The sequence below is a fragment of the Misgurnus anguillicaudatus genome, chromosome 5, assembly GCF_027580225.2.
Source record: "Misgurnus anguillicaudatus chromosome 5, ASM2758022v2, whole genome shotgun sequence".
NCBI lineage: Eukaryota > Metazoa > Chordata > Actinopteri > Cypriniformes > Cobitidae > Misgurnus > Misgurnus anguillicaudatus.
In genome coordinates this window covers 14561466-14588414 of record NC_073341.2, presented here as the reverse complement: position 1 = coordinate 14588414, position 26949 = coordinate 14561466, and the positions used below count along the sequence as shown (strand labels likewise).

General features: G+C 38.1%; 1 protein-coding gene across 2 annotated transcripts in view; it reads left to right on the top strand.

Moving 5' to 3' along the window:
• The window catches only part of pdlim2 (PDZ and LIM domain 2 (mystique)), a 90729-nt gene that overhangs the window by 2369 nt on the left and 61411 nt on the right, over positions 1-26949 (top strand). For both annotated transcript variants that reach the window (XM_055168298.2, XM_055168297.2), the window contains exon 2: positions 21201-21332. In XM_055168298.2, the coding sequence (XP_055024273.1) occupies positions 21240-21332 (93 nt within the window). In that variant the 5' untranslated portion in view covers positions 21201-21239. The remainder of the gene's footprint in view (positions 1-21200; positions 21333-26949) is intronic.

Sequence of the window (26949 nt, the reverse complement as noted above, 5' to 3'; positions counted from 1 at the left end):
CATCATGGTTGGTGATTGTCTGTTTGTCTCTTACCACATTTCCTGTGTGCGCTTGTCTCCTTGTTTTGCGGCATTGGTTAAAAGAGGTTTTTAGCACGAAGCTGTAGGTGTTTTCATGAACATGATAGAGGACTATGATGATGGTGTATTTTGGGCTGCATCACAACTTCCCTCTTCATTGTTGGTTGTAGCTCTAGGTTTCTGTGCTATAATGGAGGCCTAACATTAATGCGCTTTTGCATGAAGTAGTGCATAACAGTCTCTTTTAACCACTTCCTCTGAAAACAGACTTAAGATTTGTACCACATCTTGTTGCCATGAAGTTGGTTTAGATGCTCTGAAGTTCTGGCTGTATGAACACGCATACCATTGATCTGATCAAAATAGGGTCCAGATTCGCTCACTGAAGTTCGAATGGTGTGTGGGTTTGGATGAGTTTGCATTTATAATTTTGTTGATCATATTTTAAAAAAAGTAAAAAAAAAACATGATACCTGCCCTTCACTTTATTGCTGTTAAACAATGTTACCCTAAAATCGTGTGGCTTGTTGTGGAGAAATGTAAAGATTTATGATTTTCACCTAGTAAACAATTAAACAAATGGAAATCCTATTGAGGGAGGGAGGGTCCAAACCAAAACCATACTGTAAATTCAAATGTATTTGAACAAATATATTAAAATATTAAGATATAAATCCAAAGCATATCGTCGCTGTCAGATGAAAACAACGTATGTCCATTTTGCCGATTTTTAGATTTTTCAACGGATTGAATGTCCAGGTTCATTTCTGTATACAGTATGCTTCACATATCTAAATGGCCAATGAAAAGTTGTGAAATCATGTCATCCGATTTTCACGTATATTGAACATTAGGGGTGTAACGATACACCAATTGCACGGTTCGGATCGGTTTGCGGTTTTGGAGCCACGGTTCGGTCCGATTCGGTTCTGTTTGCTGTGGGTGTAGGGCTCCTGTCATTTTACCAGCAATGCTAAGGAACAATAGATTAACTTAACTTAATAACAACAACAAAAGTAACTGGACGTTTTCTTTATTAACTTTGGCAAACAAACTTCAAATCAAACTTTAACTTTAGTAATGCAGGACTGTAATTAGCTGTTTATCAGGTGATGAATATCATTCCTTAGCTAAAATGCTGAAAATGTTACTGTTGAAGTCAACTAATGCATGAAATAATGTACTATGAATCTGTAAATCTGAGTATAATGTGGGTTTATTATCAGTAATGAACAAATCAATGTAATCAACACACACACGCGCACGCACGCACACACACACACACACACACACCAGAGGTCTGTGTGTAATTAAATAGTAAGCTACATAATAATATATTATACTTCATTATATATATCAGTATACATACTTTTATTTTCTGTACAATTCTCCTCATCTTTTCTCTTTTCTTAACCTGGGCACTTTAAAGGCTCTTTTCTTATCTGTAGTTTAAAATGTGTTGCATTACATCTACCGCTGTACCTCCCTCCCTATGCGGTGTCTCCATTAGATGCTGTGACTTGAGGTGAATTAACCCCACCACAGCTCGATCTTCTCTGAGTAACAGCTGATATCCACCCAGAAGTAACAAATCTTCTCTGGACAAACACTACAAACTCCGAACCAGATTAACTGATCACATGGTCACAATGATATGATTGACGCGAGTTTCAGATGAGGAATTAAAATCCGATCACGCATTCTGTTATCCTCGCCATCACGGAGCTCGCGGCTCATGGCTGCGTAGCAACGGGTGACGCGACCCACGCCACAAAGCGCAAATTTCGCTCCCGAGCACTTTGGAAAGTAATGCTTTGACTCGTTTTAACGCATTGTTAGACGCGACATGTGATCGAACACTTGAACGTTTAAATCAAAAATCAAATGTATATAAAGCAAAGTGAATAAAAATCTTTCTGCGGGCCAGATTATGTTATATTTTTGAAAGGTGACGCAGGCTGCAGAGAAGGGAAGGGCGGGTCGCAAATGGCCCGCGGGCCGGGACTTTTAGACCACTGCTCTAGCTTATTTGGTAAAGCATGTTGATGCTAACAGTGAAAAAGTTTGTGGGTTCGATTTCTGACACACACATACTAACATACTGATTCTCCAACCGTTTTGCCGCAATCAGTCGATTATCGCATTAAATGATTCGATCGATAATCGCTAAATTTGTCGATCTCATGAACCGATCTTTCTGTTTACTTTTGTCGAGATTACTTTTCACAAGCGTACTTTTTCTTAAAGCTACAGTAATCTCTCAATAAAATCCCTCTCTGCTCTTGACTAAAGAACTGTTGTACTTTATACGAATGCGCAACATGATCTCACAAAGTTCTGTGGTATACTCACGGAATATTTTGCTCATTTTTCAGTGTCATTGTCACGGATCTCCGCATTTTTTCGTGTTCGTACCACAGACTTTCTTTTCCATGTCAGTTTCACGTATTTGGTTACTCAATTGTTTTTCCTATGTTTAAACCATTTTTGTGTGTGTTTGGGGTTAGATTTGAGGTTTTGGGTTAGGATGTCACTTATTTGATTCTCTGTAAAAAACAATAATATACTGTAGGCTACCTAATTATTGCAAGTAATATAACAAAGGCAACATCTGTGGTATTACATTATCTAGAAAAAATGTTAAAGTGCACCTATTATATTGCTAAAAAACAATGTTATTCTGTGTATTTGGTATAATACAATGTGTCCGGGTGGTTTAACGTTAAAAAAACACTTTTTTTTAGCTTTCCTCAAAAGCATTGATATTGTACAAAACTCATTGATCTGAAAAGCTCTGTGTCCCTGATTGGCCATGTTATCCATACGTTGTGATTGGCCTAAAAACCTCTGACGTCAGCCGAAATGTGACGCTCCTTACCATGTTTGAAAGATTCACTCACAATGCACTGCTAACAGGAGTTAATTTACAAGCTGTGAGTCCAAAGTGGGAGGAATTATGATAATGTCGGTCTTGTCTAAATCACCAATTCCAGGAAGTAAACTGTTGCCTATGATCCTTGTGTTTGTTGTAGTCCAAGAAAAGAGATTTACGTTGGAGACGATAACTTGCGTCATCGTATACTTTGGGGTATATACCTTTTGCATATCGTTAACATGTACTAATACACACACAAAAAAGAAAATGTAAAAATGTGAATCAGATCATAGTTGCTTTTTAAGTTACTGTCATCAAAGAGCTTGCATATCAGCTTGAAGAATCCGTTTCGGGCATTTGTATCGGCCGATCATGACGTCAAGAAATCTGTAATCCTGATCGGAGCATCCCTAATGCTGATAAAAATATAAAACGGTATAAAAGTATAAGCTGAAGTGTCAAGTATTTAGGCCAGGGGTAAGTAACGTCGTTCCTGGAGTGCCGATGTCCTGAAAAGTTTAGCTCCAGCTCTAATCAAGAACACCTGAAATAGCTAATCAATGTCTAAAGAGTCACCTGACAACTACAGTTAGGCAAGGTTTTATCAGGTATGGAGCTAAAATCTGCAGGACATTGGCACTCCAGGACCGACGTTGCCTACCCCTGATTTAGGGTAAACTCCCCTTGCACTTGAGTAATAGCAGGCAACTGCAGGATCTCTCAAACCTAAATGAAATTAAATTCTAATTTCTAATTCTAATCGGATGACTTCAGGATATAAAAAACGTATAGATACTTGGACGTAGATACTTGCTGTTGACTCATTTGACTCATTGGACGTGAACACTATCGCCCACCTGGGGCGTGGCTCGGGCGTCCACCTAGCCACGCCCGTGTAACATCCAGAAAACCCTAGCAACACTGTAAAACCACTCAAAACTTGACAACTGCAATGCCACAACGATGCCCACGCCAGCGTGTGAGCATGAATATTACATGGATTGGCAGCACCCGAATGTTCATAAGCAAAAATTCTGCTTCAAGATTATGAAGTATGTCAATTTGTGCAAAATCAAGTAGTTGTTTTTAAAAACCAAAGGACCACCAGTGAAGCCCATCACATGTGTTATATTTGTTGCTTCCCAAGCTTTGTCTGTCTCTCTTTATGGCCTGTGGGAACAAATCATGCTTGTCAAAACTGAGAGCTGGTGAATTCCTCGTGTTTTTACAGTAAGTCATGATCATAATATCACATTCTGTCTCCATGACAGCCAAACAAATCCGATATGACTGCCGAACGAATCGCTTTATGAAGCTTACATTATAAACATGTAAATACCGAACATTGTACACTCCTCTTTATTAACATTTACCAGAATGCAATTTTAATGATTCATTCAGTGAACCTTTTATAGTATCAGCACAACATACCGAAAGGTGACTCGCCGATCTTAAACGCGTTAAGAATTTTGGGAATCTTTGATCCTGGACTGTTTTGATCAGAACAGGGGAGGTTTTGTGTTGCTATGGACCTATCACAGTTGTGTAAGTGCCTGGGTGTGTCGGGCAGGTGTGACTGTGGTAAGCTTACTCATGGGAGTGGATGTGAGAAATATCCAAGTATGTTCATTTGGTTTTAGGGTGTGCAGTATTGCTGTGCTCTAGGTGTCGGATTTGTTCATTCACAGCACATGCCATGTGTGGCGAGTCATGTTATGTTGTAATACTTGCAAAGTTTATTTTCCAATAAAAAATATTGTGTAAGCCGATTGTCGGACAATGAATCGGATTACAATTATGGTAACAATTACCTAATCACCAAAAGCCTCAGTTACAGCTGTCCATTTGTGCTCATTTCTGTGCGTTTCGGCAGTATGTTTGGGCACCAAATAAAGTGATGGATCAGAGATTTTAAAATTTAAAAGTTGACGTGTTCTTTAGCCACTAGTTTCTACTAACAACATAGCTCCCATAATTATTTGTTATTTACTTGGTTATATTATTTGCAGTAATTATGTATATTTTTGTTTTAATAGAGAATCAGATAAATAAGCACAACAAATACTTCTGCAAAGAGAGATTCAATATCTCCTTAAAAAGGTTTGTCTCTTAAAAGTAATGAAACGTAAACAATTCACAGTCTTTACTGTATGAATTAAAGCAACACTAAAGACTTTTTGCTCTTTGCTCCCCCTACAGGTTAGAAGCGTGATTGTTCTGTCGTAAATACTGCAGCATAGCTGACTCTGATTGGATTGTAGGTCTGCCGTAAAGCACGTTTTTGTAGTTTCACTTGAACTACAGGACCGCGACCCGACGGTTGGAAAATTCTTTAGTGCGGTTTTGGCCGATAGAGGGCTGCAAAGCAAGTGTGAAAGTGCCATTCACCCTGTTTTGAGTGGATGAACCACTGAAAGTTTTTTGGAAACGTTATTTTTAAGGTAAAAAAAACCTCTTTGGTGTTGCTTTAAAGGAACAGTATGTACGAAATTTATATAAATCATAAAATGGCCCTGATATGTCACTAGACATTAGGAAATCATTTTCATTTCAAATACTTATATCACTGACAACAGTGATCTGGCCAGGATTTTGTCATTTAAAAAGTGGAGTTGCAGCCCTCAGTTGATGTTTATGTTGTCATGTTGTGTATTGGCCACCAGTTGTGTGATTGCAGTGTCAGTTTTAGCCACACGTTGTGTGATTGCAGTACCCGTTTTGGCCACAATCCTACACACTGTTCCTTTAAATATACACGCATTCATATGAAGTATAACAGTTCCTTAGTCAAGAGCAGAGTGTGATTTTTATTGAGAGATGAATTAGGTTATTGCACCTTTAAAACTTTAAAATGCATGCAAATAATAAACTTTTGGCATGAGGATGCAATTATCTGCGATAGATATGTGTTGTATGTTTGATGGGGATGTGAAGACGCGTCACGCTGTTGACCGGAGCGTGTCCTCTTAAAAAATACACAAAGTCAAAGAGAGACACACAAATCTGCAAGTCACACATGAGAAACAGGTTGTAAAAATGCTTGCACTGTGTAAAAATCCTCTCTAATTGCAGCCACATTCAGGATCTCTATGATGACAAAAGTAAACAGAAAGATTGGTTCATGAGATCTGCAAATTTAGCAAGTACCGATCGAGTCATTAAATGCCATTATCGGCCGATCGATCAAAGCATCCCAGTTATTTACATTATATTATTTAGTTTTTATTTAGTTTTGGATGTTTATAATTGACTATACAGCTACTTCACAGACCACTATAAATCTTTCAAAACTAATAATTGCCATTACAATATCAAGGTGAATAATCAACAATTATGATTTGTCATAATTGTGACACCCTACTCGCAACTTCAGAAAACTGCCTAGTTACACAATTCGGGTAAATAATTTGATGTTAAATTCAGAATTGTCACATGATGCATGATTGTCCTGAATGGGACCTGCAAAGTTTGGGTCTGTTGCCGCCGCCTGGTTAAACTATTACAGCTGTCACTATCCAGTTTTTTGGTAGGCTAATTGAGTAATGTAATGTTTTCATTAACGATTACTTGAGTAAATCAATAAATTTTTAAACTCGCATTGAAAAATGACTTGGGTGAAAGATACAGGGCTAAAGACAGGGTTGTATTTATAATTATGCATGTGACGTTCTTTAACGGTCCACCTGGAAACAACACAAAGCGAAAAGTATGCGAGGTTCATGGCATAAAGTCTTTAAAAGACATCCAAGAGTTTTGATTGAAGCAATTAGTGTAATCTGAAAGCGATATTTTAACGTCTCAATGAATGAATTTTAATAAATAACGGTGAAATCCCGGCACATCCAAAAGCCAGGGGGCGCTCTCGTGCAGAAACACCCTTTGTGCCGCAGAAGAAATAGCATTACAAACGCTATTCCAGACAATGGCTGTTTCTCAATATGCGTTTTCTCAGCGATCTTGCGTCCTTGTGTCCTCGCTCTACGTCATCATTAACAGTCGAAGTTCAATTCCAATTCTCAAGAATGCAAGTACAGAGGACGCGTGAAAATACCCGGATGAGATCTTGATATCGAGGATGCATCGAGTGCAGACTTACGCGTTGAAATCTGGGGAGGTCACGTGACCAGCAGGAAGATCGCACACATCTCAGTTCTAACAAGTGCGTTCTGTGTTCTCTCGACCTTCTGAGTTCGTTCTTTCAAGGTCGCCTGGCAAGACCAGTCTCCACGAGAACGCAAGTCCGTTCTTTGCGTTCTTAGAATTGAGAAACAGCCAAAGTCTACAGGAATATTGATATCGCTGTTCTTCAAATTGTTTCAGGTATTTTCATGATAATAAAGAATATTTTGAATGATTGGTATGGTATGGTATCTTGAGCAGTCCTTGGCCATTCAATGCAGTCATGGTTCCCAGACCCCAATTACTTATTGACTTTTTATGGCTTTATTGTTAATAATTTTATTGATATTTATATTGTATTAAATTATTAATATTAATTTTGATGGGCAGTTCATTTGTGTCAAGTTTCTTGAGTACATTTGATAAATTGTTTTTCCTGACGACTTTCTTGACTGTATAATGTGCGATTTCCTCTTTAGTTGGACAGGAAGAAGATGTGGAACAATCCTGGCTATTTTAGAGCTACTTGAGGTTTGTGTGTGGATATTTGACCGAATGTTGTGCGAAAATTCCATTAACATTGCCACATCTGTAGTTTTAATCATGTCAGCTTGTATTGTATCATATTGCTGGAACGCATTCACATCCACCAAATGTGGTCTGAAACGTTTAAGAAACAACAGCAGAAGACTCCCTCAAGTCTTGCGATGTGGGCAATGTTTAGAAAGCACTGTGCAGACGCGCAGACATACTTCAGACATTCACATCATTCGAAATTGTTATATAGCAGCTTCCAATAAAACTTTCCCACATAACGAAAGATTGAAGCTGACATATACTGTAATTTCACATTTATCTAAGAGTACTGCTTTGAGTCCTAATGTATGATCGGTAAAAATTTTTACCAAACCCAGAGTCACCCCTCAGGATTAGTGTGCGCCTGATCCCATTTCCCTCTTCTGTCTAAGCAAGATGAAAAGCATAGGGTGTTAAACATTTTTTGGAATAATATAAACAGGGGAAAGTGGCACAGTTTGAACCTTGGAAGTATTTCGATGATTGTAGGCCAAGAAAGAGTCTCTTGGCTTGAAACAGTAGCAATAACTTAATTACTGCATAACTTTGGACATTTCCTGAGTACTGGAGCTTATGGTGAAGAGTTGGGGCTTCTTTTTAGTTGGAATATATTTATTGCTTCCATTACAGAGTGCTTGCAGGGCTGACCTTACTGTCTTTATGTTCAGTTTACTTTGAAATAATAAAGAAATAGACTTTGTGTAAGCGGACTAGCATTTGCGAAGTGCGAGGGTTGGCGAGCAACGCAACACTTAAAAAGGTACTTTTAAGGCGCGCACTGAAGGTCATGTGACAAATGCCAATCAATCAGGCTTCACCCTTTACATATCTTCACTTTTCGCACTCGGTCACTGCAGGATTTGTGAGGTTGTTTCAGTTGCTTTTTTAAAGCCTGTAAACTGACTTGTAATGGTGGTGGGTGCTAAAAACGTTTGCCACATCAGATTTCACTAGCTTTTTAGCCTTTCAAGGGAAATCCTCTGACCTTCTCAAGTTTAAATTCAGTGCCAATGTACTTTACAATAAGAGACCTTTGTGTCTTCTCTTTTTAACACAGTCCTTTAGATATTTAAGGGTTGAAGTTATGTGAAAGGTTTTTGGCTTATTATATCATATAAAGATGAAAATGTTCTCAGCTTATTCACTCTCATACTATCTCAGATGTATATGAATTCCTTTCCTCAGTTGAGCATAAATGAATACTTTTATAATAAATAGCTGGCTTTTTATATTGTATGGAACTCTAAAGAACCAGTCTTATATATCTGGGATGGCATAAGGATGAATAAATGATGAGAGAATTTTAATTTCTCTGTGATCGGTTCTTCTTTGCTGTTTGACAGTATTTATGCACAAATAGTAAACAATTTGTCCTTTTTTGTAGACCTATGCAACCTAATAATCCGTTTGTAATCGTATTGATGGCTCAATCATATTGAAAGCCTTCATGTAAACACCTTAATTAGTACGATTGAGGTCCAATTTTGATTGTATTAAAGGGGTGGTGTAGTTCGGTCTATGATCCGATCAGCAGGAGAAAAGTATGCATGCATGCATGCAATCGTGTGAATCATAATATTTTCTGAATCAGATGCAAAAATACATTGTGAATATGCGCAGATCATTTTGTGCTCAAGTTCACGTCTTATATTTACCTCTCACATAATTCTTGTCACAGATATGTGCAACAGCAAGGCAATGGCAACGCATTATTAGGTAATGTGGTCACACGCTGTACATTCTGCAGTGTTTATGTGTACTTTCATAACATTAGGCCACATAAAGAAATAAAATAGCAGCGTGCCTTTTGAAAATTGTGTTTTTATTGCCTATGTATATCTGAAAACTTCTTAAGAACAACATTCTCCAACTGAGCTTGCTGGGTGCTGGGTGACGTTGCCAAGTCCTCTGCTTTTTTCGAGTTTAAATTTGGGATACTGTTTAAACTGTCACCGTGGGTTGTTTTTTCCTGCGGGCTGAAAATGGAAGGATTTCGTTCATATTTGGACTATGAAAAGTCATTGGGATGCTTTTGAGCTAGTTTTGAATGTCCATGGGGGTGGTTTTGATACGCGAAGCTGGCAACCCTGGCTGTGCCTTGCAAAGATGTGCGGTTCAAATTCTATAGAATGGACATATAAACAAACATTTTAATCAGATTGCAATGTTTAGGGCGCATGTGTTGTCGTAACCTTCAATCGTATTAAATTCCATCGGATTGACAAAATTTTGTGCATGTAAACATAGCCAGTGTGTTATAAAGGCAAACAATGCATCATACAGATTGCATGACCCAAACAAGAGAATTATTTGAGGTCCTTACACTGATACTATAACTGTTAATAGTAAAACTGTGTACTTCTCAATGTTTTTATTTTACTACTTTAAAAGTCTATGAGTCACTTTGATTTAAGTAATCGCAATAATTATAAAAACAACTTAAACGGTAATAAAGAAATGGGAGTTTATGAGCTGATAGGAGAAATATAGGCATAGGAGTTTAAAACAAAGCCAATTTGTGGTTTCGTTGTTTGTTCTGGTGTGTCAAGAATGTTTGGTTTTCGGCAAAGAATTTTGGTTCTAAATTAAAAATAACAGGCATAATGATTTACATTCTTAGAATAGCAATACTTACATCACCCATTCCATTGAAATCGTCTCACTAGCTTTTTAAAACAAACCTTTCCTGTTAATAGTTTATAAACCACACTTGATGACTTTCTGGTTCTTCCCTGTCATTGTCATGGGCTATGCATGCCGATGTCTCATTAGTAAATAAAGAATGAGTAATGTTTATTTACCTTTGTTAGCTAGCAAGACCTGCCATTAAAACATGTGAGGAGGAAAAGTTCCCAGTATCATTTGCTCAATTTGAACCAGTGATACCAGTCTCGGAGGGCCTTAACCTGCGAGCTTTTGTTGTGCTGGAATGTGAGGTGTTGTCTGGTAGTTTACATGGAATCTGATGCTGTCAAAATTAGCTGATAGCTCCAGGAAAGACATGTTTTTGAGAAAAGCAACTTAATACACAGAGTTTTTGCCAAGCAGAAACAATTTCCTTGATCTTTGTTAAAGTGATAGTTCACCCCAGAATATAAATTTTGTCTTTAATTACTCATCCTTATGTCGTAAGACCTTCAATCAACTTCGGGACACAAATGAAGATATTTGTGATGAAATTCAAGAGCTTTCCCCCCATTCACAGAAAAGCAACTACCACTTTCAAGGCCCTGAAAGGCAGTAAAGACATTGTTAAAATAGTCCATGTACCTGCAGTGGTTCCGTCTTCATTTTATGAAATTACGAGAATAGGTTATGTGTGCAAAAAGAACGATTTTGTTCCACATTTTCTTCTCTTCCATGTTAGTCTCCAACACACATTTACACATGTGTTGTGAACTTAGACCTCCTGCATCAGCACCACATGTGTCGTAAATGTTGGCTCTTGTGTTGAGCACTATGCACACTGTTGCAAAGAAACCACACCTGCCCATTCACTTGTATGTGTTTATGGTTAACTGCTAATATAATATCAGGGGAAATAACTGACAATTACGATTTTTGGGCTTAATTGTACAGCCCTTTCACAAAAATCTATATGCACTGATGCATAAAACGAGGATGGTTGGTTACATTTGGTTAGAAGAAGGATCATAGATGGATGAAAGAATTAATGTTTGGATAATTAATGTCAAGATGGTAAATACCAGAGGGTCTTTTAAATATCAGGTTAAGGCCCTTTTATGGAAAAGAGTAGCTGATCTCTTTTATAACTAGTGTGGAGTTGATTAATTTATGTGATTTATGATTCTTTGATTTTAAGATATTGGTGAATTTGGATGATTTGTGTATATGTTTATGTCTTTGACCTATAATAGGTCTTTGTTTGTTTTTTGTGTGAAATGTTTTACCACCAAGGACCATGTTGGAAATAAGTGTTTACACTTTAACATGTTATCCTTTGGATTATGTATGTTTGGCAATCTATAAATAAATCAAATCAAATATAGGCAGATATACAAACAATATCCACATATAGACAGAATTTTATTGAATTATTTGTTTAAAAACTAAATTTTCTAGCAGGTCGTGTTACAACAAACCCTCTGTTTGTTACAATGAACCACACCTATGGGGTAAGTTGTAACATTTGTACGACAACGGTTGGTCCCACAAACAAACTTTTAGGTGTTCATTTGTAGCAGAGACGTGTGTGTTGGTTGTGTAAGTAAGGAATAATTGACGACGGGCCATTGAATTATAAGAAAATAATGCACACCCAAGGTGCATTTGCGTCGTGCCGTTACACCGCGGGGGTGCATTATTTTCAAATAATTCAAAGGACCGCAGTCAATTATTTCTCTTATACCACGGTTACCACAAACATTGCTCTGGTGCCTATTTTAAAGACATTTGACAAGTTAGGTGTGCGGTTATCAGAAATTAATGCATACCCACGGAACATTTCTCAGCCAATCAGGATACAGCATTCAACCGACCCGTGGTATAAAAAAAGATTAATCTAACTTAAAAATATGTAATAAGTCAAAAAGCGTTAGTTTATTCCTCGCTCTTGTCACTTCATGAAATAAGGATTGAACAACTGTAGTCACATGGGCTGTTTTAACAATGTCTTTACTGCCTTTCTGGGGCTTGACCGTTTCTTGCGTTGCTGTCTATGTGGGGTCAGCAAGCTCTTGGATTTTATCACAAGTATTTTAATTTGTGTTCCAAATATGAACAAAGGTCTTAGGGGTGTGAAAGACATAAAGTTGATTCATTCATTACAAAATTTTCATTCTGGGGTGAATTAATCCTTTAGTGAATCAGAACAAGAAGAAGAAGGTTCAGCGGTTTGTCCGGTGTATGGTTAGCGGAGAAGTAAACACGCATTTTGCCAGCTTTCCATGTTTGGATTTCCTTAAGTTTCCTTCCTTTCGAGTCAATTCCCTGAAGCAAATGAAACTCAATGGCCTTTTGGCAAATGGCAAAGATTGTCAACATGGAAACATGGAGGTCTAAACCTGCCTTTTATTTTTTAAGATACTAAATACTTTCCCAGTTTATTTTTACCATGCATGGCTTCCTTTCCCTGCCTTTCCTTCCCTCTGTGATTCAAAATGTCAATGATTTTTAAAATACTACTAATGTACTTTATATGCTGTGATTTGAAACCACATCTAAACTGTCTTTAATGGGCTGTTGAAAATTGAAACAAATAATAAAATACCCAGTGTTGGACAACTACAGTCACTGGATCTGTAAAGGGTCTGTGCCTGTTGAATTTAAACAACATTAGTAATGCATTAACATTACAATTCTAAAAATATAAATCGTTAAATATTTTTTTGAGTATTTTATTAACTCTATCACCGCCAGCGTTTTTAAAAAAAGTTGCCCGCCAGCGTTTTTCATGATTTTCACAAAAGTTTAATGCCTTCCAGAAAATGTTCTTCAAACATATAAACATACAATATACCAACTGAAAGAACAGACCCTCTGCTTTCAAACAAAATAAAACGTTTCATCCTACCTTCAGTAGTTCTTTTGTAATCAGCTTTTGAATATGGGTAGGTTTCTACAAAAAGCAGAGATAATTCCATTTTTGTGAAGGACTTTTCATAGAGATCCCATTCAGAGCGATCTTTAAAACAGGCACGGACATGCAGCAGCTTGCCATAGGGCAATACTTCCGGTTTTAAAAAGCTGCGGAAGGGCAATAATAGCGGTATTGCGGAAAGACGGAAATACTCGTCATTGGCGGGGAAGCGTTTTCTCTTGATTGACGAGATATCTCGTCAATGGCGGAGAAAGAGTTAACTTTAGATTTCACGTGAAAGATGGTTTTAGGAGCAACATCATAAAAAACGCTTTTGTGGCCCAAACTTAGTCCCACTTTCCAGTTAAAAGAACCAATCATCAATTAATAAAGACTGATGATTTTCTGTCGAAAGGGCTCAATACAGAGTCGTGTGAGGAGCTTGCCATCCTGTGCGCATGCTGAAAATACCTCGAAAAAAGGTCTTGAAATCCATCAATGTCATGAGGATGTTTAGGTCTGCTGAAAATATTCCTGTGTTTACAAGTGATTTAATTGTCACCTTGTGCATGTACGGGTAAGAAGTGTGATGGATGTTTGCAGTCATATTGGGATTTCGACCGCAATAATCTTCTGTAGAGGGTTTATTGTTCTCATCTATTTATATTTAGTACACATTCATCATTAGCTTTACATAAAATCCATACATCATTTTATATAGACACAACTTTTCCTTCTCAAAGTTTGTTACATTTTTACAAGGTTTTTATAAAGGCCTTGAAATCAAAGCGTTGCTTACCTTAGTGCTTCATCATTACTGTAGATAATTGCACATTGTCTTATTATCCCCTACGCTAATTTTAAATGCATTAACTCATATTGGCCAAGTAATTGCTGTCCTGTTCTGTTGATGTTAACGAGAACAGCAAAATCCTCAATAACATACTGGACTAATTGAGGATTTGAAGGGAGGAGTGTGGCCTCCTTCTTCCCTGTGATTACATAAAACTCCTCAACAACAACACAACAGGAGCCAGATTCTCTGCAGGCCACAGTAATAAAGTGAGATCCTCCCGAACAGAGGCATAGTTACAGCTGCTAATTGCCTGTAGAGATAATGACGGGGTATAGTTGTGTTCCCCTGGACCAAACTCATGGAATGCTCCATCTAGACTCTAGTCTTTATATCCCAATTCAAGCCCTAGAGTCTTTATTTCCTGCAAAATATATCAATAATGTACAAGTAAACTGTGATATGGCCTAAGAATTACTTAGGGCCCTATAAAATCCGTTTTATTTTTTCCCAAATTCCGTTTTATTTTTTCCCAAATTCCGTTTTCTCCGTTTTAATTTTTGCAAATTCCGTTTTATCCGTTTTAATTTTTGGCAATTATATTTTTTAGCCTTTACAGTTATTTTAGTCATAAAGAGTGTGCCTTTAATGTTAATGATTAAAATGTAAATGATTTGGGGGGAAAAAACTGGATAACAGGATTACTTATTGACTATAAAAGATGCATTTACACACGCGCACACACACACACACACACACACACACACACACACACCTCAATTCAATGCATTGTTTAGTGTTGTTGCAGAAGGCTACAACAAGGTGTCAAAGCAGTGGTGTCTTCAGAAGTGCCTTAAACACATCAATCCAGCGGAACGCGATCCATATTTTATACACAATCGCTTGAAATGCATGTAACTTTACAAACATACACAGGATAGTGATCTGACTTAGGACAGCATGAGCAGGCAGCTCTTTGCACGTGCGAGAGAAAGAGAGACAGAGAGCGGCGCCATGATGCACATGATTATATTTTAAATGCGAGGGATAGTTAGTTTGCCTCAGCTCGCTTGAAATGCATAAAACTGAACAAATACATGAGGATTTGTGTTCGCACTTCGGACAAATGCGAGAGCTTGAGCACGTGAGAGAGGTACAGTGAGACAGACGTGGATGAGAGAGTGCATGTATCTTGGCGCTCACCGTGAACAGAGTGTTGACAAAACTTCCAAAATAACAGTTCTCCGGTCACATAAAAGTCAAAAACTAAGTGCTTAGCGTCGAATTTCTTAATTTTTTCGCTGACGAAAGCAGAGTCGTGGAGAGCCGCTTCGCCATGGTTTCAGTGTTTTGGAGGAGGTCTGAAACGACGGGAGGGGGTGTGTCGCCCAGATTTACTTCCCTCGATCTGCATTTCCCAGAGACATACGTTCGTCTCCCACACAAAAACATAATTTTATTCAAAATATGTAAAATTCCGCGAAATTCCGCGTTAATACTAGATTCCGTGTTAATTAGCCAATTCCGCGATTCCGTCCGCGATTCCGTGAACGCGGAAATTATAGGGCCCTAATTACTGCCCATATGTACAATATTAGTTTAGTTCAGTAGCATGATGAATAAAGACTAGAAATTGTTAAAGACTGGAAATTGTTTATTCTTAAGCTGAAAGGGAGTTTGACAGAAGTTATTATATTTATATATTGTCTATTGCATGGGTGAAGACTTTAATTATGCGTAAATATAAACATTTGTATCAGAGTTGCATAATACCGAAACTATAAAAGGTTAAATCAGGATAAGTGAGAGACCAAGAAACAGACAAAGACAGAGAGGAGGTAGAAATAAATGCTGAAATGTCAGCTAAAAACTGTCTTCACCTGAAAATAATTAGTTTGACATACACTCAAGCTGTAATATTTGTCTATAAAGCATTCTAGATTACATTCCAGAGCCCATATGCTGAGTGACAACCATGCTAGTTCTCAGACAGTACATCACACGAATGTGACAGCAAAACTTGTCTTCATTATTTGAAGCCTTGAATAAGGGAGTTCAGACATGTTTTAGCCGTAAGGTAAATAGCTCATCAACACCAGTCTAAGTGAAATGTGTAAACTGTTGCTCTTGTACAAGGTTGCTTCAGGCCATGTCTTAATATAGCAAAATTTATAAGAATAGTTCACCCAAATATATATGTATATATATATTTATACAACAGTTCTTTCTGGTTCTCGAATCTGATTGGCTAAGAGCTATGCGATATTGTGCTGATATCGGCACTGTAACCGCTTCACCTTTCGTATCATTCCGCCACCTAGTGAATGGAGGTCCTAAGCAGGCTCATCTCTGAATGGAAAAACACAGACGCGCTGTTTTGAATCACTCTCCGTGTATCTCATTAGTTTACTAGCTCATAAATCAGTCTGTGAATCCCCAATCGGAAGTTATTCCGTCAAAGATCAGCGCTCTTGGATGTTACGTTACAGTTAATGGGAGAAATGTCTTGTCACATCGTGTGGATTATTAACACTTGGAAAGAGGAATATAAACACTCGTTTTTTTTCTGGAGCTATATTTCTTATCAGAACGCGAAAACACAGTGAAACTGCAGGTAAGCACCGCAGCTTTTAAATGTGGACATTGATCATTTACTTTATCGTGACGTGACTATTAAAACATGTTATGAGATATCGCCACTGGTATATTTATAAGCAGCATGCAAAAACATATCTCTGACACTTATAAAAAAACGTTTTATATAGTACTGACAAGAACAAAGTTTCAGTGTTTCCGCTATATACATTCTACCGTGGCGGCCCGCCATGCCTAAAACATCCCCGCCACGCCTGCGGTTGTGGATAGAAGGAATACAGCAAACGAAATCTCGGTGGATGAGCACTGTTTTATCCTAATCCTTCAACCAAACCCAACTCTAAACACAAAATTTCACACGATTGTAGGATGTATTTGTATCTCATTTAGCCAGAGCCGCTGTTTTCATCCTAATAATCCTACCTCCAAATCTAATCCTTAACTTTTCGGCATTTGCTGTATCCCTTCTAGACAAACCCACGGCGGCAGCTCGCAAAAAAGCTACAGAAATGTCCGCCCTGCCAGACTGGCTGTCTTAGAAATAAATTCCTTTCTGGATTCGCGTTGTTAACTCATTTATAAATAAATCTCTTAAAGTATCATAATTTCTTCCATGGGTTTAGTTTAATGAACAAATAGATTTAAATCAACAGAGGATGATTAGGCTACGTCTCTATTTTGAGAAATAATAATAAAATAAATAAGCCTATACGAAATATGTTACACTTAAATAATAATTAAATTGACAAAACGAATAAAAAAGTATTTGAGTTTCTGTTTTTTTTTGTGACGCGCTGACCAAAGCAGCAGAAAGCACGTCATGTTTTTAATGATTTTAAATAAGCACACAGTTTTCTCCTTATTGTGAGTTTACACAAATAAAAATACATAATATGAAGTTTCAAATATTGTTTTACTTTTATCTTTATGACTATAAATTTGGGGTATTTAAGGTGCAAAGTCATCACGCATTTGATGTTCACCGGCGCATATACACGGACGGAGCGCAGGGCTGCGAGAAAAGACATGATTAAACTTTCGATTTAACATATTACGAGTTTTTTGGACATTCATTGGAATCACTGTACTCATATTATCAACTTATCTGGCCATTAGTTATTCAGAATATAGGCTATAAGCGCAGTAGCGCGCTGCTGACCGCTCAGCTGTCAATCAATCTTCTGTGCTTTAGATCGACACTCACAAAGTTTCACATTAAATGATATGATATTTGTCCAAAAACAAAAGGCTAAATACTGAATACTACTTATATGCGACTGCAAATACATTATAGTCGAATCTGTTTGTAAGGAAACTTACATTATTCCCGTAGAAGAGAAGAACGTTGGTAATAGAAACTTGAGGCAGACGGTGAGACTGTTTTATCTGTTTTCAGACAGCAGGGTCGAGGTACCCGCGGGTGAACCGCATAATATTTGATTAACGGGTGTAATAATAGGCTTTTCGCGCGTCATTTGCGTTGTAGATGCAGGTCGGGACTCAATAGACGAGTAAAATGCGGGTCTAACATCCAAGACCAAAATTCGACTCGTTTTTAATGGCCCCGTGGTTTGTGTTTAAGATCTGTCTGAAGACTGTTAAAGGTTTCTATTCAACTGCGCGATTTGCGGTGTGACCGGCTCGGGGTCTTTATGTCAAATGGTCCGGGTGTGAAATAAAATAGCTGCTGATGGATGCTCGGTCAATCACAGCGGTGCGGATTATCAAACAGGACTGTGCGTGAGTTTGCAACAGCTCTGTAACGCTAAACACGAGCACAACTTGCAATGCACACTACATTAAAACTACAATGAAATATCCGAACTACGTACGTAGCTATGTAACGTTTTTTAATAAAATACATTTTAGATCAAACATAGAAAAGCAGTATGCTATAAATATAAGGAAAAGTAAATGACAGCATGAAAATGATAAAAAATACATGTTAGTTTACTGTAGCCTATATTCTACTTTAAAAAAAATAATGTACATTTATAATCATCATGGGCGCCCCCTTCCGCCACAGCTGAAAAAAATCCTAGAGGAAACACTGAGTTTAATAATAATAATCAAGTGCTCGTATCACGTTAAGAATAAATGAGAAAGCAATAGTAACGTTATACAAATAGTTTTATTAACTTTTACCTCGCGCCAAAACAATAACAACACAAAAGACACTAAATATGAATTAAAAAACAAGTAATAGTTTGATCATGACACCAAATACTGCTGATTTGATCTCATTTTGACGATCATAAACAAACAAGGCCAACATGAGAGCCAGGGGATCCCTTTCAGAGATGTAGCCCAGAGAGGGTGGTGGTCAGCGGGGCGAGTGAACACTGATGTCCGCTCATGCTTTGGTTCTCATTCGTAACGAATCTCACTAAGCAAACGTTCAAACAGGCGCTATCTTTACTAATCGACTGCAGATTTAAATATAATACAGATACATTCTCGACTGAACTAATCTTAAAACTACACTTTGTGACCAAGAAACGGTAATATAAAGTAACGGCTTTTCCGTCCATTGAGTTGTTATGAGCTTCAAAGCAGCCGAAAGTTTTACCTGTCATTCTGGCCGCCCTCAAATCCGTGGCGGAAGAAGTAGTTCTCAAACAAAGAGGCTTTTAAAATAACTCCGTTGTTGTTTTCTAGTTTTCGTTTTTCAAACATGTGCCGTCGAACTGTTGTATAAAAGCAATATCGCTCTCGGAGTCGTGTGATATAGCTTTATATATCATCACGGCTGTGATTGCCTCCGGCACTCGGCCTGCGGCCTCGTGCCTCTGGCCTAATCACAGCCGTGATGATATAGAGCTATATCACACTCCTACTCGAGCGATATTGCTTAAATATATATATATATATATATAAATATAAATTAATGTTTTAATCGATCGGATCTCAAGAAATATAATGTTTACACCTGTAATATTTAAATCTGTCTCTTTTGTCCACTTTTGACCACTTCTGTCCTGATTACTTTGAGGGGTAATTGATGAAATAAGATTGCGCAACTTTCACATGCTAGCAAAATGAAACTACGCGGAAATCAGCTGCTTTAGTTTTATCAATGAAAGGCTAAAAATAGCGCTGTATACGTGTTCGCGCCAGAAGTCAGAAAAGACGTGAAACATTGTGTTCATTATCTCCGCTTAGACAAATGGGCGAAGACAAATGGGCGATGCTGGCGCATCCTCTAACTCCGGGCAGACTTCCTTTTCTCTCCCACTTGGCATTTCTACAAGTAACATAGCACTCAAGGGCGATTTATAGTCGTGCGTCACTCTTCACACCGGTCACCTCTTCTTTCGCGCGAAAGGGAAACATACAGGACATGAGGCTACATTGCGCATGCCATGAACCGTTGAACCATGCGACACACGCGCGCTCCGAACCGAGACAAGCGAACCGAACGGTTCGGAATTTTTTCATGAACTGTGCCACCCCTAGTACTTTTTAATACTGACCTGATACAATACTGACTTTGGCGGTAACTCATTTTTTTTAAATGCCGTTTAAAGCGTTTTGGAACCAAACTCTTCAGATATACATCGATCTACAGTAGTTATGCCAAACTTTAGTATATTTCTAGTATATAATGGGATTAAGCCTGAAATTCATGCTGCCTGCTTGCATGAGCACCAAAGATCAGTTTTGTTAATGCATTAGTGTTATTTACAAATCAAAGCTCTGACAATGTCAACTTTTGGTCTCCTACTGTCAATGTCTGAAATTTATTGTTTTACTCAAAGCGAAATAAATCTTTATTTCGGACTCATACCTTGTCTAAACGGCAACAAAACCAGTAAAATGCAATTTCAGTGAATTTTTCACACCAAAAATTAGGTATGCTCCGATCGATCGGCCAATAATGCTTGCTATGTTTCTCAATGTATTACGGTGAAATGCCGCTACATCCAAAAGCCAGGGGGTGCTCTCGTGCAGAAACTCAATATGCGCTGTAGACGAAGAACAATAGACACGCAGCTGTGATGACCTGCAGCTCCATGAAATGGCTGAAGGATATATTTATATTGCTGCTCTTCAAACCTGTTCAGGTATTTTCATGATAATAAAGAATATGTTTAATAATGATGTTTGACGAGTGTTGCTTTTTCAAATGCATGTTATAAACGACTCAAACTAACAGTGATTTTAGATCGATAAGGACTTACTGATCAAAAGCCGGTGTACATGAAGTAGCTGTGAATAAGATCGGCTGTTCGATTCAGAATAGTGATCGGCCACGTATTATAAGTGGAGATCGGCATTGATCGGAGCATCCCTACCAAAAATACTAAACTGAAAGTCTGTGGCAGTTATACATTCAGGGTTGACACAAGTGTTCTTGTAAGTGGTTTTCTTACTTTTTTGAAGTACTTCAGGAATGTCAGTCATGTGGCACATTTCTGTGATGTCTGTTTGCCGTGTAGCCTGTTTGTGTGTCTGGATTAAAGTTATGTGGAATAGGATGACAGATGTTCTGGAGAACAGGTGAAGGCACTTTACCTTTCAACAGCGGCCAGTGGTTCACAGAAGTGGAAACTATGAAGTAGATCCATGGCATGTCAGGCAGATGTCAAAATTAAACCTGACCAAATGTCTCTCTTACTTTTCTTGCATCCTCTGTCTGTTTTCAAGTTTATATTTTGCCTCACACATTGTTTTTCATCCAGCACTTTCACAAGCATTGGGAAACAGTTTCCAGTCACACGATGCCGTTAAAAGTGAATCTGATTGGCCCGTCTCCCTGGGGATTCAGAATATCTGGAGGGCGAGACTTCAAGAAGTCCATAACTGTTTCCAAGGTAATTCCTGTTAACCAAAGCAACTCTCCAGAATGTGATCCAACGATTTATTTAGCTGTGTACGCTAGGGTTGTGTGAAAAAGGATGTCTGACTATCATCGATGATGATAGTTTGCCCGTTATAGTTTTAAATTACTATCATTATAGTTTCACATTAAAGCAACACTATGTAGTTTCCATGTAAAATTGACTTAAGGCTCCCCCATGTGGTTGAAAAGTGCAACAGTGCCTGGTATCAGACACTCTTCTGCAGGCAGGGGGAGAGGCGGGGCTGTGTTTCCTACCCTCCACCGCCACTTTCAGAGTGTGCTTGTAGCAGCTAGGAGGCTGCTCAGGTTGCAGCAACATAGAATGTGTCCAGTTAAGAGTTATTCTATCACTGAAATAATTTTAGAGACATTATTTAAAGGTTGAAAAACTACATAGTGTTGCTTTAACATGTGCATTGCATGATTTTTCTCACATGAGAGGGTTTGTGGGCTTCACTTTGCACGCAAGAAAGCTTGTAACACGCGCAGCACGGTTTCCTTCTCGCACCTGAACTTGTAATACACATGACTCTGATTCTTCCTCCACGAAGGTTGCGGTCATGACAGTGTTGCCCTTAGAGTAAATCCGCTTCTTTTTTGTCCACCAGTCAAGTGGCTTGTTATAAATTTATAAAAATTAACAAATAAATGAGTAAACTTGCTAGTGCTGATCAACTCTTAGCATAAAATGACACCGAATGTGTTAAAAGCATAACACAAAAAATGTGTAAAAAATGCACACATCCTTTCTTAGAGTGTACTATCGTGTATCCACTGATGATAGGACGATCTCAGTATGGGGCATATCGCCCAACCCTAGTGTACGCACCTGCCCAAACATTTTACTTTTTGCTTGCTGCTGAAACAAAACAATGTCCTTGGAAGTTGTGGGAATTGTGAGGGAAGGGGAAATTTTGATGGTCAGGCTATTGTTTTTTTTAACAAGGTAAAACGCTTCTAAACTTGAACAAATGCAAATGCCTTGCCATTTATTTATGCAGTAAATTACAAATAAAACATTAAAGGGTGAGAACCAAAAGGGTGTACTGTAAGTGACATTTCACCAACTTTACAGGATGACCAGAGCAAAAAAATTACAGTGGTTTAATCTTACTTTGTGTACTAATTTCAGTCTTCTATAACTTTTAGATTAAGAATTCACATGTGTCCTTTTGACAACAGTAAGAGCTCAGTTAGAGCTTTAATTTGATATATAGTGTGCATATCTCCATTTCACCCAAAATGTCACTTACGCCCTTCTAGTTCTCACCCCTTAATATGATCTGTGTGTATTTGTGAGAAGCAATGTGAGATCATAACACAGTTTTCTGTATAAGAAATTATTTTAGTTGCATGTAACCTTTTAAAATTGCATATCAAAATATGCAAGTAAAACTATCTAGAGCACAGACTGTTGTTGTTGTATTCTCCCCTTAAGCTTTGCATAACTTTCCACACTTTTTTTGCATTTTTCAAAACTGTGAGAACTGATCAATGCTAAAACGGGTTGCTTATGACACTTTTTAACCACAGAGATTATACAGAACTCAAAAAGCTAGTTTTAGTGTGCATACTAAATACACTCTTAAAAGTTAAGGTGGTTCACGATGCCAAGAAGAACCATTTTTGACAGTATGGCACTGGTTTTCAAACTGGGAGATGAGCCCCCAAGTGCCAGGAGCCCCCAGTTTTGACATTTTTAAAAATACATTTATTTTTCATAAATACAGTGTAATTAAATCACATTGTATAATTTTATATGTTTTGATTAATTCAAATTCAAATAAGTTTGAGATTGTTTAATGGCGTGAATTTTCTTTGGGGGGCAAAAAGTTTGAGAACCACTGCTGAATGGTGTCATAAAGAAATGGTGCTGAATGGTTTGTTGTCACTTTCAACATTCTATTTTCATCACACTGTTGTGAAACACATTTTTCTGTTGGGAAATTGAGAGTTTGTTGTACTTCTGCCACTCAGTCTGGAACCAATTTTTTTTCCCTGTGCCTTTGGTTCTTTTTTCCTCAAATTCAACCAAAACAGTCTGTACCAACTAAAAACAAAGTTCATTCCACCAAAAAATGTCTTCCGTCTCAATATCTAGAAACACACCCTTGAGTTTGTGATTTATAGCAACTAACAGAGTCTGTCTTTTCAAATCCTGATCACATCTTGTAAGCCAAAATGTTTTGGATTGTAAACCTGTATCATAAAAACATTGACTTTTTATATGCATTTACCCTATTTGCCTTGTCAGATTTGTGGACATTTATGTAATTGTGTCATTGTTTACTAATAATCTTGCTTACTCGTCTAGACTGCATAACATGTTTATTCTGTTCACAGTCTGTTATTGCAAAACCTTTCATGTTGTGCAACAGCGTATGTCAGTCATAGGCACTTTTGTGATGTATTTTAGTTCTTTTACGTCAAGTGCTGTGTAACATTGAGTATGTTTACATGCAGAGAATAAGCGGATAACTATCAAAATTCTGCTTGTTATAAAAAACTGTTGGTTACACTTTATTTTACAGCATTACTGTTACAGTGTAATTATATATTTAAGTACTAAGTAATAATCATCAACAACACGTACTTACTATAGGGTTGGGGTTAGGTTTAGGATTAGTTGCATGTAATTATGCATAATTAACTGTTATTACTGTAATAATTACATGTAACATGTGTAACAAAGACACCATAAAATAAAGAGTTACCAAACTGTTTTTTATGCGTTTACATGCAAATCAATAAACCGGCTATGCAGACAACTGCGTTTACATGGGACTTGGAGATTTGTCAGGTTTCTCGCAGGTAATGACGTCATCGCCTATAGCAGTGGTTCTCAATTCCAGTCCTCGGGACCGCCCTCCCAGATCATTTTAGATGTCTCCATATATATAAAAAGACTTGATTCAGTTCATCAGCTTGTTAGGCTGGTAATTAAGGAGCCTGATAAGTGAAATCAGGTGTTTCATACAAGGAGACCTCTAAAACCTTCTGGGGGGGGGGGGTCCCGAGGACTGGAATTGAGAACCACTGGCCTATAGTACATAATAGTCAATCAAAGAGCCGACAGCATATCTGTCTTAAGCTATATTGTTTTATCTCTTTTTGTGTCTCCAGAACCTGTAAATATAGCATCAGTTTTTATTTTCGCAGTTTCTCTGCCAACTGCTTCAGCAGAGCAGAAACTTTTATGTGTGACTTTGCGCTTACTTCCGCGTCTGACGTTTATCTTTCACACGCGGAGACATGCGCACATGGACAAAACCGTGAGAAAGCCGGTTAAGATGTTTACATGACACGCAAAATCAAGGGAAATTAGCAAAAAACTACCTGTGCCGATCGTTTTTGCTTATCCCGTTTATGGGCTTTCCCCGATTAAAGAAAACCGTTTTACGCATTTACATGACCCCACGTGTTCACTTTTATTAAAGGGACCATCAGTTTATTAAAGGGACCATTTAAAATGTCAGCCAAAAAAAATCAATTCATACTCCACACTCCAAACAGACGGGGGCAGTATACCTCCAGAAAGTGAGTTGGTCTATTTTAATTTAGCAGCTGCAAATTTAGCAGCATATATCAAGTTTGATTTACATTAGCAACTAAGTTATCATTAGTCACACACAAAAAAAACATTCGGTCTCATTAAAATTGCAATGTTTTCCGCTACGTTTCGTGCGTCCATTTGGTGTTCATTATCATCGAAGACATTTCAAGCTTCTTAGCTAATGTTACATTTTAGCATCAGCTTGGTAGATAACGGGTGAAAACCGGATCGGATCCGTGGGTAGAGCTAACTATTAAACGCTAACAGCTAAGGATGCGCGATAATTTGCATGCGATAGTCATTGCGCTTCTCGTCAGTGAAGCCGGTTTCTTGATTAAAAGTGAATCGTCATTAGCTGCTTTCAGATGGAGCCACATTTACCGCACAAAGCTGTAGTTCATGTACAAGCTGAGCATAGGTTATCGCAATGCCTATTATAAGTGAACTTCTAGCGAAATACTAACAGCATCTTACTTACCAATCGAAAAGAAATGTTGTCATTTCGGAGTCGAACCTCATTTCTTTCATGTCCATTAGTTGTCTCCAGCGATGAAAAGCAGTGCCAGTATTTACTCTGGTTCGGTTCCTTTATTTATCATATTTTATTTGTGATTCCGAGCGCGTTGTTCCCTGCAGCAAACGGTTGTGGTGGTGGTAAATGTCTCTTGCTTTAGCCATTCTTCCGCTCTCTTCCCTGAACTGAAATACGTCCGAAAACCCTATTGCAAGGCAGGAAGGCATCAAGGCATGTCCGAGTCCATGGCTGTCCGAATTGCATTTCTCTGAGCTGCCTTCATGCCTCTTAAGTCAACAAGTCAGCTGCCTTAGTTTTCGGACGCAGCGGTAGTAGTAGAGGGCTGTACTCCCACACATGCGACTTATTCATGTATTGCAGTTTGGCTGGCGGTTATGTGCGTGGCCCGCATACCGCCTCCCATGGTCGAAACTGGTATTACAACACCAGTCGGGCTGTATCTAGTAATTTAGCATGCTAATTCAGATTGATATTTCTGCAGCACTATACCTTGTCATTTTTTTAATTACATCTTTGCCCTTATTTCTTCTCATTCTTTTGATGCGTGTAGCTAAATTTTTAAAATCTGTTACCTCAATTATTACAAATGGCACATTTAAGCATAATCGGCGTAAGACTGTGCATGTAAACGCACTCATTGCTTTAAACTATCCACTTTTGTTGTTCATGTTAAAAAAACCTGTATAGAAGTAGGGGTAGGCGAACTGACAATTTTATATCCTGGTTGATCTTGGAGAAGGCTCCAATTCACTTTTTAAGTGAATCACCGAAATATCTAATGGTCTGATTACAATTTTATTATTTTAAAGTTTATCAGGTTTTAATTGCCATTTACCTGGTTCTTTAATAAGGGTGTCACGATTTTGATTTTAAATCGAAATCGATCGAAATTAAGTCACAACCTCGAACTTCGAATTAAAAAATGGGATGCTGCCACACCCCCATGTCACGTCCAATCGGCTTGCCAAGCGGGGGAAAATAAACCTCTCAGAGGTGCCTCTAAAAACATCGATCCAGGGGAACGCGATTTATATTTTAAACACGAGGGATGTATTGCTACAACTCATAAACGGGATTACTACCTAGTGATCTGACTTCAGACAGAGCCCAGCTCCCTGCACGTGCGCGAGAGAGCCGCCAACAGTGTTGTGCCTGAACGAGTTAATTGAACGAAAGTTCATGAAGTAGTTCATATTTTGGGCGAACGTGAACTGAACGTACTGTATTACTGCCTGATAAACGCAAGGTGAACTCGTTCATTCTGGGGCTTGTGAACGGCACTTTCTCTCACTTTAACGTCATTCAGTAGGGTGCCAGATTTCTATAGAGTCTTCCAGGTGAAAACCCGTCTAAAACACACTGTAAACAGGCCTTAATGTGTAGCGGAAAAAACACCCAATCTGGCAACACTGCCACCAGGCTGCATACATCATCAAAACAACACTGACTGGACGCTGCTATCCAAATCCCTGCCGCGCCACTCGCATAGTTTAACATTAA